This window comes from Vespula vulgaris, chromosome 20, assembly GCF_905475345.1.
Source record: "Vespula vulgaris chromosome 20, iyVesVulg1.1, whole genome shotgun sequence".
Lineage (NCBI taxonomy): Eukaryota > Metazoa > Arthropoda > Insecta > Hymenoptera > Vespidae > Vespula > Vespula vulgaris.
In genome coordinates, this window is record NC_066605.1 from 228,720 (window position 1) to 245,391 (window position 16,672).

The 16,672-nt window shown below is 46.2% G+C and overlaps 1 protein-coding gene across 12 annotated transcripts in view; it reads left to right on the forward strand.

The window, feature by feature from the left end:
• The window catches only part of LOC127070968 (RNA-binding protein Musashi homolog 2), a 90,405-nt gene that overhangs the window by 18,274 nt on the left and 55,459 nt on the right, over positions 1-16,672 (forward strand). For 3 of the 12 annotated variants that reach the window (XM_051009618.1, XM_051009619.1, XM_051009617.1), the window contains exons 1-2: positions 2,726-2,750; positions 14,621-14,742. Coding sequence is in view for 7 of the 12 variants with exons in the window: in XM_051009610.1 (XP_050865567.1) it covers positions 2,624-2,750; positions 14,574-14,742 (296 nt within the window). In the remaining 5 variants the exon portion in view is untranslated. Of the gene's footprint in view, positions 1-688; positions 1,336-1,373; positions 2,142-2,570; positions 2,751-10,961; positions 11,444-14,573; positions 14,743-16,672 lie in introns of those variants that run through there. The other 9 variants (XM_051009614.1, XM_051009624.1, XM_051009622.1 and 6 more) reach the window with 7 other exon arrangements.

The window sequence follows — 16,672 nt, forward strand, 5'->3', positions numbered from 1 at the left end:
TTGATACTTTTGTCAAAGTTTCCGCTTCCAGTTTATGTCACGAATAACTCGCGACGACAAGTTCGCGTAACGTATATTACATATGCATCGCGCACGTTACAAAGAGTCGAGGTATCGTGCGATTAGCATTAGGACGATGACGGTTCTCTGCGACGGTGGTAGTGCATCGCGTGTCTATGTAAATACAAGGCCGAGACGGCGCTTGACGAGGTTTGCACCGGTGCCACCGGTTGCCACTTTGCGGTGGAGAGCGTTCTACCGTCGACGTAGATGCTACCACAGAGAGAATCAGAGAGAAGGGGGGCCGGGGGACGGGGCGGAGGGGCGGGGGAGGTCGGGGAAAGAGAGAGAGAGAAAAAGTGCGCACGCGCGCATCGACGTTAACGTTATATCGTTTCTCGCTCGCTCGACTGCTCGCTCGATGTGTGCACATACATGCATATACCTATACGGATATATTTACACAGGGACATGTACTGGGTGTTCGCATAAATTTTCCATGCATTTTAGAAGCGCGACATGTTTATACGAGCCATCCGCATTCTTTTATTTCATGGATACGACGTGTTTACGCGAGTACGTCGAAAAAATGAAAAGTAGGAGCGGTAATTTGTGAATCGTCAATTTTTGATAGGGCAAAGACGACGTCGAACACCCTGTAGAGAGGAGGAGGGTGAAGGTAGACTCGGGGAGGAGGGAGGTGGGGATGCAACCCTCTATCGGGGCGCCATGTGGCGACGAGCGTTGGCGAGCGAGGACGAGCCGAGTCGACTGAACGGCTCGTGGCGAAGGCAGTGGGGGTAGAGCTCTCTTTTCCGCGCGGGACACCCTCGCGCTCGAGGATAATCAAAGCTCAGTCGCAAGCCGAACATCGTGCCGCGTATACGTGTGCCTTTTGCGTATATATACTTATATATTTCTCTTTTTCTCTCTCTCTCGCTCTATACATAAATATTAAAGAAAAAGAAACAAGAAGAAAGAAATCGGAGAGCCACGAACGGAGATCTTTCTCTTTTCTTCGTTCCGTTTTCCTCGCTCTCCCCCCCCCCCCTCTCTCCCTCTATCTATCTATCTCTCTGGCCCTTTTTGTGAACGTGTGCTCTGTGTATTCTTCTTGTGCTTGCGCGCGCGCGCGCGCAAACTGTCCGTCTCTCCCTCTCCCTCATCCTCCCTCCCGCCCCCCTCTCCCCCGTGTGTATCTGGAATTTCATCGACGACGTCAGCACGCCTTCGCTTTCTTCGATTTCGAGTTTCTCGTCTCGCAGTGGACAGAGACAGAGAGTTCCGGAGGAAGACGCTTTTTCCTGAATAACGTCGAGCGAGTTTCGTCATGAGGTGATCAGATTTCCATGGATCTTCTTATCCTCGATGCGTCGCCAACGAAGGACAAAACGACGCGCGTCTGCCCGTCGGAACTTTTCTAATAGTTCAAAGTAGTCGTAAAAAATTGAAAAGTTTGTGCGTCGCAACGAAGAGGATCGATCGATCACATGTCTCTACGTGTATTTACATTTACAGGCTCGATGATATTAAACGTTTTTATTAGCGGTTTTATCATCCGGTTAAAATCTAGTTCGCGATTCGTTCGTATGTAGGTGAATGAAGAGCGATGATTCCGTTTGACACTGGACGTTGCGTGCGTGCGTGGACGTATACGCGTACGAGTTACGTCAGAGACGCAATCGAGTCGATCAAATCCGCTCGATCTTAATTGGCGCGATTTCTCTCGATAGAATTTCTTTGTACGATTCCGTTCCATTCGAGGCATCGAGAGAGAAAAAGAACGAACGAGCGGACTCGAAATTTTCGGCAGATCGTTTTGTCCTTCGGGCCGTGCCGGCGGAAATTGAAGAGCATCGTCGGGGCGCATATGCCAAGATCGATAACTCGAAGGGCAGAACGTGGGAAATGCGCTGCCCCGTACTTCGATTCCAGACATTTACGCTACACCGTATTAGTTTCGTCATTTAAAACGCGTTCTCGTTGCCCGTCGATAACGACGACGCTCTGCTGGTGTTTGTGTTGACATCCTTGTGACAGTGTATCGACTCCTTGCACCGCTCGAAACGCCGCCGATACGTCGGCCTTGCGCAATTCATTGAAATTCTTGAAAGCCCCTCCGATCGGACACGCATACGTGTGTACGTAAAAAGGAGTATCTTTCCAATTTTCGAAAGTGCAACGCGTGCATATGTTTTATCATTTTTTGTTCCTCTCTTCTCCTTTCGCGAAAATCGATTTGCGAATATCGCGATTGTCTGCGATCAATCCGAATGAGAAACGCGAAACATTTCCTTCCGTTGCTTCTTGCTCCTTGATATTACACCTCTTTCGCGTTTCGACGAGTAATAAGTTTCGAGTTTGATCGATCCGTGAAAGATCGATGGAGTCGTTGGTCGAAGTAACTCTTAGCATTTTTCTTGCTCGTGCGACGGACAAACGACGGATTCGCGTTATGCGTCCTTCGGGGGATCGGATCCGTTGACAAACACAAAAAAATGTCGGTTGCTCGAGAAGGTACAAGTCGCGTTGGAAGAGCGGCTAAAAAAAGTATGTGATGTATCTCGCAGGAAGGCGGAGAGAGCCGCAGTTAACGACGACCTTGCCGAAGATCGAGAATGGTATGCAGCGTGTACGCGGGTGGAGTCGTAATTCTGCTGGCAGCACGATCGTCTTCAGGCTTGCGTCCATGCTACATACGTCGTGGAACGTCAACGACCACCCAGCCGCTGTTATCGTAACGCCTTCACGTATGTACAACGTACAAACACTTGGTATTTCATCTTGGCAAATAACAAAGATTTTTATTTCATTCACAAAGATGAAAACGTAGGAAAGAGAACGAATCGCGATGTTTCGTAGGAGAGCTCGAAAGGTCGAATCGAATCCTCTTTGACGCGTTTAGCCTCGAATCTTCCTCGTTTGGGTAGGCGACTTTCGAAGAAACCGAGCGAGTCGAGAAGAGCCCAAACACAGTTATTTCGAATTCGATCGGTGCTTCGTAGGCCGAAGAAGCTACGCGGAATGGACCGGACCAGATGTTGGCTAAATCCGTACCATCAGACGAGTTCGCCTCTTGTCGTCCCTCGGACTCTACGTCCGAGGCATCTTCTCTCTCGTATCTCTTCTCTTTCTCTACGAGCGATTATTCCTTTCTCCGTACGAGTAACAAGTCGGAACTTGCGACCTCGGTATCGTTTAGATTTGATAGAGAATATTCCAACGAGTCGAGTCGACGAAAGGGAGGCAAAGAAAGAAACGGGAGACAGATCGAGAGAGAGAGAGAGAGAGAGACAGACAGACAGACGAACCAACGTCGTCTCTAGTCGTTGACGGTTGAAAGATCGCACGCGTTGGCACTCTCCGGAAGAAATGCCTTCTCGGATAGCAGTATTTTGGTCTTCGAAGGATTTGCCACGTCCACGACTCGGTTGTGTGTGCCAGAAGTCGATCTTTTTATTATTTCTAGAGTGCGTCTTGTCTAATAAGAGAGTCGGCTCGACGCTCTCGAGTCTAACTTGTATTTGCAATAGCGTCGGTGATTACGAAAATAGATCGAATTGGAAGATGCAAAGGCAAAAACGAACGAGTTGGTATTCCCAATTAGCAACACGCGTAATAATCTCGAGGTTTTTGGAGAATAAAAAAAAGGCGCGAGAAGGAGATCTCCGAACGAGGAGGAATAAGTAGGCGTGGACGAGGGTACGTTGGGTATTATCTTAAGAGGCTCGCAAGCCGGTTAGCAAGAAACGAGAGGAATTCTGATTCGCGGAGCGATGGCGGAATGTCCGGCCGAACGAACGGCAGCCAATCGATTCTCGAGGCATGGCTCGAGAACCGTGCTGGCAAAGTCCACGAGAGGGATCCCTGCGAATCGGCCTTTCGTGGAAACTATCCAAACGTTGCTGCCTCCAGCGACTGCTTTTGCTTCGTGCCGCTACGCGAATTCGCCTCCGATGCTGATTTCTCGTCGCGCGAGGCGCGGACACGCGTGCGCCTCTACGCACACATCCTCGTTAAGAATCTACGAACGGGATCTACTCGCGTATCGAGCGTTCTCCTTCGGTCCGTGTATGTAATTCCAGCAAATAAGCGGTTAAACGTTGCGTCTAACGAGCATCGCGGCGCGTGTCGTCTCTCTCTCTCTCTCTCTCTCTCTCTCTCTCTCTGTTTCCCGATGCGGAGCTTGACATTGCGAGAGCAAAGTCAAACTCCGAACGTGGCATCAATTATTAAACCGAGCGCTTGGATCGTAAAGCCACAGAATACGAGGGCTCTTCGAAGCAACGCGCTCGTTTCTTGAAAGATTCGTAAAGACTCGCGTGGACGAGTGCCGATGTATACCTACGAACGTAGAAACGAAATCTTGAATCGTGTTACAGCCGATTGATTAATTCGTTATCCGACTCGCGTTCCTTCCATCGTGATAAATTTTGCAAGAACGTCCAAACGAACGACATCGGGAGAATAAATCAAGGAAGGGTTCGAGTCTAAGGGCTCGATATTCCTTTGTGCGATATACCGACGTAACTACGATACGAGTAGATCCGAGTGCTATGATGCGGTAATATTGGCATCGAGTGACGTATTTCGGTGTTGCGTCTGACGTATCACGGAAAAATACGTACGTAAGTACTTGTGTACGCGTCTTGGAACGCGCTCGATCGATATCCATGATTGACTTATTGCCGCGCTTCTCGAGAGACGTAACAATTTCCAGACGAGTGCGCTCGCTGAATCGGTTTAATTTCATAGCGTTTGAAAGAAAAGAAGAAACAAAACGTATTGATTTAACTCGAAAACGTTTCGATCTTGATCGATCTTTCGTGATAAGGGCACGCGTCGACCGATTAGAAGAAACTTTAAAGCTTCTCTCCTGCTCTCTCTCTCGTTCTCTCGTCGGGAACGAGTACTCGAAAATGTCGGATCGATCGAGATCCGCGAAACAATTAGTGGAAAGGTCTCGGAGGTTTCGTCGATGATCAGAAAGAGAGAAGAAGAAAGAACGAAAGAAAGAGAGAGACAGAGAGATTGAAGTTGGAATCTAGCTAGAAGAGAAGAGATAGGACCAAGTAGAAAGAGAGAGAAGAGGAAAAAAAGGAACTCTTCGACTGCGTAGCTTTCTCATTATCGCGATTGTTCCGCGCTGTGTACCGGTCGACAATGGGCGACACAGTTTTTTCGTCATAGCCTGGGAAAAAGAAGAGAAAAAGAAGAAAGAGAGCGTTCCTTCTAGCTCTCGCACTCTTCTCGCGTTCTACTCCCTTCTCTCCATCTTTTCCATCATCATCCTCCTCCTCCTCCTCCGTCATTTGCTTCTTTCCTTTTTCCTCTCTCGCAGCTAAAACGACTCTCCGCGGAACGTCGATAGTAGGGCAACGACTTACGCGTTTCTCTCTGTCTCTCTCTCTCTGTAACTTGGTCCTTTGATCCCCGTCGAAAGAAGAAGCGAGGCGAAGGGAGAAAAGACAGAGGAGCGAGCGAGTGCCAAGCACGTCGAGCACCTTCGCTCGATGCGACTTTTACGAGCTATTTTGATTTCGGTTCGTTGTTTCTTCTTAATCCTAAAAGTCTCCCCAGACACCTGACGCGTTCCTCGGATCGGCCGAATGCACCCTAAGATCGAACAAAAATGTGTGTCATTGTCTGGTTCGAGCTTTATCGAAACTTCCTATAGACATTTTCGAGAGCCTAAACTAGCGTTGCCCGTTTCGACGTCACGTAACATCTCCACGCTTTTTATCCCGTCTATCTGGCTTTTTCGTTTGAAAATGATAGCCAAAGAGCGACGAACAAAGGGATACTTATCAACGACGGCTCTTTTATAAAGAGTACCAAACGAAATCTCGGAATAAACCGATCTTATCGGTTCTTTTTTCGTTTCTTTTCGAAGAGGTATAGACGTTTACAGCTCGAATATTCGATAGCACCGCAACGATCAGGATTTTCGATGCATCTACGTTTTACCGATGACGCGTTTGATACGTCGACCGAAGGAGAAAATTAATTCTTTCTTATTACTCTTATCATCTCGATATCGGGAAATCTCTTTCGATCGATTTCTCCTTTCGCTTTTCGCTCGGTACGGATTAACTTTTGGACGGGATGGAATTTTCTCAACGATTTCGTGGACGTTTCACGAGACACGAGTAGAAAAGAAACATAATTTGCTCTCGGGGCACGAGTAGAGGTATGTGCGTCGTGTTTCGCGGCACACACACGCGCGCGCGCCCTCGTATATCTCGAGGAGAGAGACGATACGCGACGGTATCACGAAGCACGCTTTTATTCTACTTTTCCGTGCTTAAACACTGAGAACGGGGCTTAGAGAAAATCCTAACCGTCCACCGGTCCGAAGGAAATCCGTAAAGCGGGTATGTGGATGAAACGGAGTAACTGCGAAAGAAATGTTCGCGTTTAATGGAAAACTGAATTTTCTCGGGCGCAACGTTGACGATAAAAAATTAATAAGCGAAGTCGTAAAAGAAAAACAGAAAGAAAGAAAGAAGAAAATAACTTTCGAGGAGAGGGTGCGGCTAAAATCACGCGAGTTCGTCGATGAAATTAATCGTCGCGTTCGCCTCGATAGTCCTAGGAAGATTATCGTCGTCCTACGATTACCACTTCCGACGGGATAGAACAAAAACGTAATTTCGTAATTGCGACGTAATTACCCGAGCGGTCTAATTGCAACGCTCGCTTCCTACGTACCTACCCTACCGTACGCGTCCTATGCTTTCTCACGGAATAATTTTCGAAGAATTTCTTTCGAGGAAGACAAAGCCGCACGACGGCACTTTCGTCTTTTCCGCGACGACGCTCGACGGACTTTTCAGAAGTTAATGAGAAAAGAAAATATCTAATTGCACCGTTATCGAACCGAACTTTGTTCTTTGCTCTTCTCTTTAGCGACCGTTTCTTCTCGCCACTCCGTACAGTGAAGGGAGAGAGACGCGTCCGCGCGCCTCTGTGTTTTTAAACGTCGCGCGTGTGTGTCTATATATATATATATATATATATATATATATATATATATATATATATAAATGTCTAAATTATAAAGAGTACGAGAGACGTTTCCAGTTAGCCCGGTGTGCGGCATTCATGGGATTAGTCACATTTGGCCGGGGTTCAAACTACCCGCCCCGACGACGAATTTGGCTTGGTCCGAGCACGTTTGCGACCTTGCCCAGCGAGAGGGGGGGGGAGGGAGAGGGAGAGAGAAAGAGATACCTAGTCTCTTTCTTTTACATCGGTTCTTCCCCGTTTGCATAGAAACTTCTCTAATGATTCGTTGCGGTATGTTTGCGGTAAAACGTTCGATCCGATATCAAGCATATGTATAACATCTAGGTAACACGTATACGTAGCGAAAACACACACAAGCGTAGACATATATCGTACCTAGATATATTTCGTGCTTCGACGAATCGTAGAGAATTCAATGCCTCGAATAGGTTCGCTTCGCGAAATGAAACGTTTGAGCGGTGTGCACCTATCGCGTTTCATCGATCGAATTAGAAGTAGAGAAATACGCGCGGATATTCGAAATGACGTCGGGGAGGAAGGGAGACTCGAATAGTTTGGAATATCGATTGTAAAAACCGTTGGAATATCGAGCCATTGCGATACTCGTACTTACGCTCGTCTTCGATCGAAAACTCGAAACGAAGCCTCGTAAAGAGCGAAAAAATTCGAAACGACTGGAGCAAGTCGAAGGATGCGCATAGCCCGAGCTGGATAATGCAAGCGCTAGCTCGAGAACTTTGACTCTGGGAGCTCGTTGCAGGAAGTTTAAGTGAAAAGTTTGAAAAATATCTACTCCCGTAGAGTTTGGACTACTTTGTCAGGGAGACAACGATAAGTCGATGGAAGGAAAACGTCGATGGCTCTCGCTTCCACGCGACACCGTCAAACGTTACCTGCGATATTAATTAAGAAGGAAATTTATCATCGAAAAATATTTTAATCCGATCATTTTTCAAAAGATAGGAGAGGCTCTCGCATCCGACTGCCCGTTCGCGTCTGATCGCACGCGACCATTAATCAGCTCCCTACGTGGACGTAAATTACAACGCGAGGCCCATTCTCTTCGTTACCTAGTTTACGCCGATGCCTGCTCGATGTCTCTTCTCGGAGTCTTTCCTATCGTTCGGGAGCCACGATCGAGCCACGTAAATATTACCGAGCTCTAAAAGGCAAGCTTCCTATTTACGAGTACGTACGTGGCTACGTTTCTCTTCTAAAAGGCACCCTCGTAATTGGAACGAGAGACGCTCGAAACTACGTCGACGATTTTCTTCAAGACGATTTATTTACGAGACGAGTCGATCGTGATTATCTAAGAATATTTTAATCGATCTCCACTTTTTATCCGATTAGAATTCACTTTTTATCATCGAACGTTTAGAGAGCACGAGCTCTACGTATAAACTCGATACTTTGTCTCTCTTTTTTCTTCTCTTCTTTTTTATCTAGGGCGTGAAACAAACGAGAAATTTTCATACGAAACGTCTATATTTGCTTCTTAATTGGCTACTGGTGATCATTGGAATTTCAAAGCAAGAGTAAGAGACGGAAGAACGTCCGTCGAAGCTCGTAAATCCGTACGTCTTCTTTCGAGAAAGATTAATGTCGATCGAAAAACAGACGGAGCGAGAGGGAGAGAGAGAGAGAGAGAGAGACGAACTTGCGGATAAAAGCAGGGAGAATGAAATATGTTGATTCTACCGCAAATATAAATACTTATGCAGCCGTTTGCACGAAGCGACGAATACTATCGATCAAGTTTCCCGCGTAAAGTACATCGTCGAGGTATATTCGGGAAGATGTCAGACACCGTGGACTTAAGTAGAAAGAGAGAAGCGAGAGAGAGAGGGGGGGAGAAGGGAGCGAGCAAAGGAAGTGTCGGTAGTCGTCGAAGAAAGGCGCTAATCGACGTCTGATTTCCCATCTCGTTTCCTCGCTACACTGCTCTATCTCCTTCCATCCCCTCGCTCTCTCCTTCTTCAAAGCTTATATACCGCCGAGCCCTTTAAATCTCCCGTGGCGAGAGTTCCGCCAACGATGATTCGATTCTCTTCACCTCGGTCGTCTTGCGTAAAATCGATCGGCTTTTGATCATGCTAACGACTGGCATACCGATTATCTATAGCGAGTCATGAAAATTATCACGCTACGCAAATACGTCTTTTGGCAATTTTATATACAGAGGAATATATCGTCAATTCTCGTTGCTCGTCGCGATCCTTTCTTCCTCCTCTTTCTTTTTTATACTCTCCTCCACTTGATTAACACGGTAAATTATTCGATGGTCTGGGAGAAAGGGAGGAAGGGTCGGAAAAAGGAAACTAACGCAATTTGAGGAGACAAAAGCAGAAGCGAAGGGACAAGCCTGGGAAATCCATTAAGCTTTCCGACTCGATCGTTCTTCCTGCAACAAGAACGTGACGCAATAGAGAGAGGGAGATGGAGTAGAGACAGGAACAAGGTGCTCGCGGTACACGGACCATGACCAACGAACGTTCCGATCCGCCCACGTGCTTCTTTCGTAATCTTCGTTGTCGTTCATTGACGTTCAGCGAAAAGCAATCCTAGTTATTCCTCGCGTCTTATTTATAGCTTACTAGTCGTTCGCGTATTTAATTGTGTTCGTTCGGTTTATTATCTCGATCTGGCGATAGTCGCCAAGGTTTGATCCCCTTCTCGAATACCGGATTTACGACTTCCTACTTATACCAGATAAAGAGAAAGTGAGACCAGTATTGAAAGAATCAAAGATTAGACACTTTGAATAACTCGATTAGATTATTTTCTCTCGACGATTTTTCTTTTCTTTCGCCTTTATTTTCTTTCAGTTTTTGTTTCGAACAACGAGTTAACAAAATCTTCCTCCGAGCTAGCAGATCTTATCCGACGAAGATAAATGATCCCAACTTTCTAGATTACCTGTCTCACAAAGACGATCTAGGAATCTAGGAGGAAAATGATAAAAAAGCGCGACAGAAGTATATCGAACGCGTTCGATGTGAAAAGTTCAAGGGTTAAGTAATTAAAAAAAGAAAGAGGGAGAGAGTTAAAGGAAAGCGCAAGTTGAGGGCGCGGATCCCTTCGAACGGAAGGAGAAAAAAGGAAGAGGAAAAAAAATCAAGAACCAGCGTGGACCACTCGAGGACGTGCAACCTACATTTGGAGTGGCGTCGCACGCGAACCGTGAAGCGAGCACCGCGAGCAAAAGCGTTCCCCTTCGTACGACTACCTACCGTTCCAACGTCCTTCTCCTTCTCCTTCCGCCTTCCCCTTCCTCTTTTTTATTTTTGTTAAAAACAACCGTTTGAAAGTCGTTGCAAAGTACAAACCGTAAATACGGGGACGGGCGATAAAAGTTAGTCTTCTCTCGTCCTTTCCTTTTATTTTGTTTTCTTCGTAGGTTCTTGCGAATCGAAGGACGCAAGTACGCGGATTCAATGTCGAAGCCAGTTCGTGCTCGGATATCGTGCCGTTTGCTTCGCTCCTCGATCGCTTTCTATATACGAACATTATTTTTATCGTATTTATTACCGATAGATACATCCTTTACCGCGTGTCTCCATTTTCTCTATGGACTTTCACGTCGTCACCGAGATCCGCTTTCCAGTACTTCGACGTACCTCGACGTCATTCGAACGATAAACGGTGATGGATTCCCCCATCGAGATTCCGGTATCATCGCTCTTTTCTCTTTCTACGGCAATCTTTTTCATCAAATTCAAAACGGCCAATGGCCAATCGTCGAAGGACGTCGGAACGAGAACGATCGACGGATAATAGCCGGACGCTGAGTCGTCGATTTTTCTTTCTTCTCGGTATCGATCTTTTCTCTTCTCTTTTTCCACCTTCTTATACAAAATCCGGCCTTTCGTCCCTTTCTTTCTTTCTTTTTTTTTTTTTTTGCGACATCAACAACAATCTTTTACAGATTTGAGTTATCAGATATTTTTCTTGTTGCTCGATATGGCCGAGTGAAAATCGAATAAACGCAAGAAAGTTGGGCTCCGCGTACTCCCGTTACATAACGATTATGCAGGTATCGCTGGTATTAGTTTCGCACGACTTTTTCCTCCATCTTTTTCTAATACCTACGGATGCTCGCGTTCGTACGTTAAATTTTCGACGTGGACGTAGTTTAACGCGTTGAACCTCGGCCAAGCGGCCGGAAGTCGGCTTGGAAGGTTACCAAAAGAAAGCTGGTGGGGAGGAATGGGGGATTAAACAGTCACCCTGGCGCCTGCGCAACCCCATTTAGTAAGATGACGAGGAAATAAAAATCAAAGGAAGAATTTCCGCTTGGAAGAAGCGGTCCGGGCCGCGGATTTACATGCCAACTTGTACATTATGCGATATTATTTATTTGTTTATATCTGGATCTCCATGGTGCAAGATTCGACGATTCACGGCGTATCTGGTAAGAGATTCGTCGATGATACTTTGTATTCATTCGTAGGTACGCCCATAAATATACTTAGCTCTCTTATATCAATTACAATAGTCGAGATTCGTATACAGATACGTAGGGTAGACACGTTAGCGAGCGCACATTATTCGAATACGTTACTACTATTATATTATTATCTAGACTTGCCGGTACTCGAGGACGGTGCTATACAACGGCTGGTATCTCTACTCGTGGCCAGAAATGATACGGAACGGGAGAACTGCAAATGGCATTACCGTGCATCTTCTCTCTGTCCGTCTGTCTCTCTCTCTTTCTCAGCAGTTAGAAACTTGGAAACTCTCGCACAATTCCGTGTATAGTTTTCGAGAGGGAGCGAGAGAGAGAGAGAGGGGGGGAGAGAGGGAGAGGGCGAGACGGAGAAACAGAGAGAAAGATGAAAGATAAAAATATAGGATTTCTTGAAACGAACGAGGTCTTCGCTAACGAAATTAGGTTGAACGGATCGTGTGCCTTTTTAGCTCTTCTCCCTCTCTCGCGCGCTCGTGGTCTCTTTCTCGTCATGGAAAATGATTCAAAGTAGAAGACAGAGAGAAAGAGAGAGATAGGTATTGTGCACGTGAAAATAACGTCGGTTTATGAAGAACCCGGTAAATGGATAGTCTTGGAAAAGATGGATTATCCTCAATTAACCCAAATATGCGGGCTTCGAGTCCTCGATTTTTTTAACGACGTGCATGCGCTCGCGCGACAACGATTCACCGGCCGAACTGGTGCGGGACTATCGATTTCGCTCTCTCTCTCTCCCTCTCTCTCTCTCTCTCTGTCTCTGTCTCTCCCGATGTTAATTAGCCAGCTTCGAGTGTATTCGTCCTCCTCCTCGCGAATACATCTCATTCGGCTTCTCGTTCGTTAGTTGACAAAGTTCGGGCCCAAACTTTCCCAAAGAGGACCAAACTAGTTTCCTCTCCTTCCCCTTATTCTCTCTTGTACCTGGTACATACATAAATAACGATGCGAATCTTCGAACGGACCCGAATTATCGCGTACGATCGTCGATCAAATATTCAGACAACCGACGAGACGAGAGGGTAGAAAATGAAACTCGACGAAGAAAGAAAAACGAAGACATCGGATCGCAAATGATAAACGTACGGAGAGAACGGCGATTGATCGTTTGCCGATCGAACCTTTGGCCAAATACTTTTCTCTCTCTCTCTCTCTCTCTCTCTCGTTTTCCTCTTGAAAAACATAGCTTGAAAATATTAAAATCAAGGATGGGGTAGATCACGATTGATAACGTACGACGATGAAGAGCCTCGTACTTTCTCATTATCCTGTCCGATGATCTAAATCGCGATAACAAAAAAAGAAAGAAGAAAAAAGGGAGAAAAAATCTACCAATTTTCAACGTCACGTTTAAGCGTCCTAATGAAAACGATCCCACCTAACGTTGCTATTAGAACCGCTATATGTTTGTCTAGGCTGCATTGCACTAGGCTTGAACCATTGCTTCGTCCCTCTCTCTCTCTCTCTCTCTCTCTTTCTCTCTGTCTCTCTACACCGCCGCTAAAAAGACGCGCTCGGGCACGATAATGATGCACAACGGCACGATATGTACCGAGACGAGCTTACACGTGTAACAAATCCACCTTTCTCTCTCTCTCGCTCTCTGTACGCTTGGGGCTTGTTAAAAGCTGCCTCGAAAGAAGTGGGAGTTGGAGAGAGAGAGAGAGAGAGAGAGAGAGAGAGAGAGAGAGAGAGAGAGAGAGGGAGGGAGGGAGAGAGAAGACGGAGAGGGTAAAAGTGTCTGGTGGGAGTCCATTAACGAGTACCGTTTTCATACCTCTTCTATACTCTTTCCGTAGCCCTCCTCGACCATCTCGCTCGTTCAGCACCCATCTCTCTTATTTTCCGTTTCTCCTTTCCGTCGCCTCCTTCTCTCTCTCTCTCTCTCTCTCTTCTTCAAAGAGCATCCAACGGCACAATAGATCGTTCATTACCGATACCGACTGCCTGCGGGACGAAGTGCTACCCGAAAGCAGAAAGATAATAATGCGAGAAAGGAATACCGACGAGAAGGATAGAAATGGAGATAGCGCGTCGCCGTGTGGGTGTCCATGTTCGCGACGAGGCACATACAACGCGCGCATTTTGAATAACTTTGAAATTACGCTTCGTAGAAAAAAAATTGTCGGATAGGAAAGTTGCATAATTTGGACGAGGATATCGTATAAGAGGAGCCGTTTGCTTTTAGGCGCCGTTATTTCGTAGGTCAACGTTGTTCCCGTAACAATTCTTTCGCGATAATGTTTTCGTCTCGACGACGTCTTCCTACTCGAAATAATTCGTTAGTCGTAAGATAATAATGGACTTTTCTTCCCCGGCGGATTTCATTAGAAACGACAGTGATTTCCGAGTATTGCGTCAACCCTTCTCACGTTCGTTCGTTATCATTGAGATTCAAATTACCGACGTAGTAAACGTCTTCGAACGCAAAGACTTCAACGTCGACTTTGAGAAGCAAGACGCGAAAGTCGGTCTACGTTTGCACCGTTAATTCCAAGTTTCTAACGCGTTCCGTTTCTTAGAATATAATAGAAATTTCTCAAGCATAAGAAATTCTTCCTTTATAACAGCGGTATGTCTTATTTAACCATTTATGCCATCTTCCCTAAAATTGATCATCTCGTTTGCCCGACGATAAACTTTGTTACTCGTCGAAACAAGTCGGAATAGAGCAGGGAAACTCGAGTTTGAAAACTCGTAATTGGATATAGTAATGGTACCGTTTTATTTCGACTCGAACTTGTGCTTCTTATCGTCGGACGTAACGTTGCAAAGGCAGCTTGCTCTCGGTAGCCTCCTACCGATACGTACGTACGTACGTTCGAAGGAAACGTTCGGGGTTGGGACCTGTTGAGAGTTATTATCGTGCATTCGGGTATCGGGATCTCGATACGTTGCGATGGAACACAATGGAGAACGTCGTAACGTGTTTCGACGTAACGTTCAATTCGTATTTGACGCTTAATCGCATCTCGTTTCTCTCGGCAATCGGAAGCATTTACGTCGATTTCGTTTACGAGTCATTTGATCTAAAGCAAACTCCCTTTTTTCTTTGCTCTTTTTCTTTTTCCAGAACCGAAATCCCCGTCGTCTAATCGACTTGTCGTCTTTTTCTCGCAGAGCTCGTCGGTGTCCCCGAAGAGAGACGGAAGTGACGGAGGCTCGAGTAATCGGTCGCGACCACCTATGGCGGCCGCGAGCTTTCCACCGAGTTTCACGAACGTCGGCGTCATAGAGAACTGGTAAGTGACGTGACTCAAATGCCTCGTCGTTTCCTCGATATTCCGAATTCGGAAGCCTCTTATAAAAGCTCTCGGCGAAAGCTTAGGGCTTTCGCACCGGTCAGAAACTGCAACGTAAAACGTGAAGGCACTTTGGCACTTTATCAGGGTCGTCTCTATCATTTTCTCTATCAATCGGAAGACGTACCCGTGCGTTCGCAAACCGTCCGAATACTCCTTCGGCGAATTTAAAAGCGGAATTCGAAATTGAACGAAAACGTGCTACAATGGCGTACGGTTTCGCGAAAGGAAAAGAATCTAACGGCTCGTGTGGTAGTTTTCCTCTCTCTCTCTCTCTCTCTCTCTCTCTCTCTCTCTCTCTGCTTTTTTCTCGCATCCTTTCTTTTCTTCGTTCGCGAGTTTCCGAGGTGCTTTCACGCTCGTAGTGCGTAAAATAAAGCGGTAGAGAGCTGTTATCGAAAGCTTCACTTGACATAGATACGTACGTACAGCGTGTGTAGAAGTCCGTGTAGTGCATGCATGCCTATAGAAGTAGTATATAAGAGTATGCAGAAATATCTGGAATATATCTTAACGACGAATGCCCGAGTACCCGAGACGAGAGAGAAACTTGTAAGAACTTTATTCGCGAAGCTCGCTGAAATTTAACGTCGAGAATATCTCGAATACCGTATACTTTTTAATAAACAATACTTGCCAAAGAGTAAACCCGGATAAAGGGGTTACGTTCGATATATCGTAGGTCTCTGCGCCGTCAAACTTGTCGCAACGTAAAATATATATCGCTTTAACGTTGTCACGGATAAATTCCAATCCGGTATATCGTATCTACCCGCTGCTTCTTTTTTTTTCGAAAGCGAGAAACAAAGGCGATTAAAAGTTTCCATTAGGGTTTAATTTTAGGTGAAAATCCACTGTACTCGTGCTAACAACGTTGCGTTCTAATAAAAAGGAGAACCATTCCTTCGATTGCTTCCCTCGACTGATCGGAATTAGAAAAAAAGAGAGGGAGAGAGAGAGAGAGAGAGAGAGAGAGAGAAAGAAAGAAAGAAGCCGGTCGGACGAGAATTCTCGCACTGATAAAAAGATCTCGCCGAGTCGGTTCTTTTCTCGAGCAGTGTTCGCATCGGCGACCTTTCGAAAAGAAAAGCTTAATCGTTAGCGATGTTTCCATCCGATTCCACCGGCTTCCCTTTAGCCGCTGTTCCTTCGATTTACCTGCGACGTCGAGGAAATAAGATTTCCCCCGGCTCCCTTTCGAGATAGCTTACGCGTCTAATCGCGACCGAATCGAACCAGCATGCTCACTTTGCGCGACTATCGATTTTACAAGAAATATAATTGACGGCTCTTACGATGTTTCTCCTTAAAAGGAACCCTACGAGAACGACGCGTTTTTTAATTAGACACTCGGTCGTAAAGTGGTCGAGTAGTTTGGGATCGACGACACTCGCGACGGAGTGACGCGTTAAAGTATCGATTAAAACTCGGATATTCGTAACAACGAGAGTAATTAGTAGGACGGAAGAACGAAATGCATTTTCCCGCGCGGATCGCGTCGTCGGATTGCGCGATCGAATCGTACTCGGAAGGAAGGAAGGAAGGAAAAATGGAGACGAGCATCGAAGCGTCTCGCGGTCCGCGGTATATCCATTAGACCGACCACTCGGAATAACGCGGATTATTTAGCCTCGGCGAGTATTCCCCTCTTGGAATCGAACGATCGAATTCCTAAAGAGCCGACAATATTCCGTCCATTTCTAAGCGATTCTAGCCTAGCACTTGGCTATCCGTTTCGCCAAATGCCGCGGAACGAATAGATTAGAGCGTTTCGTTAGAGATCGTCGACGCGCAGTCATCTCGCCACGGATTCCGCGCACCTCTTTCGAATATCATTTTACGATGACTCGAGACAGATCGATCTGGTTAA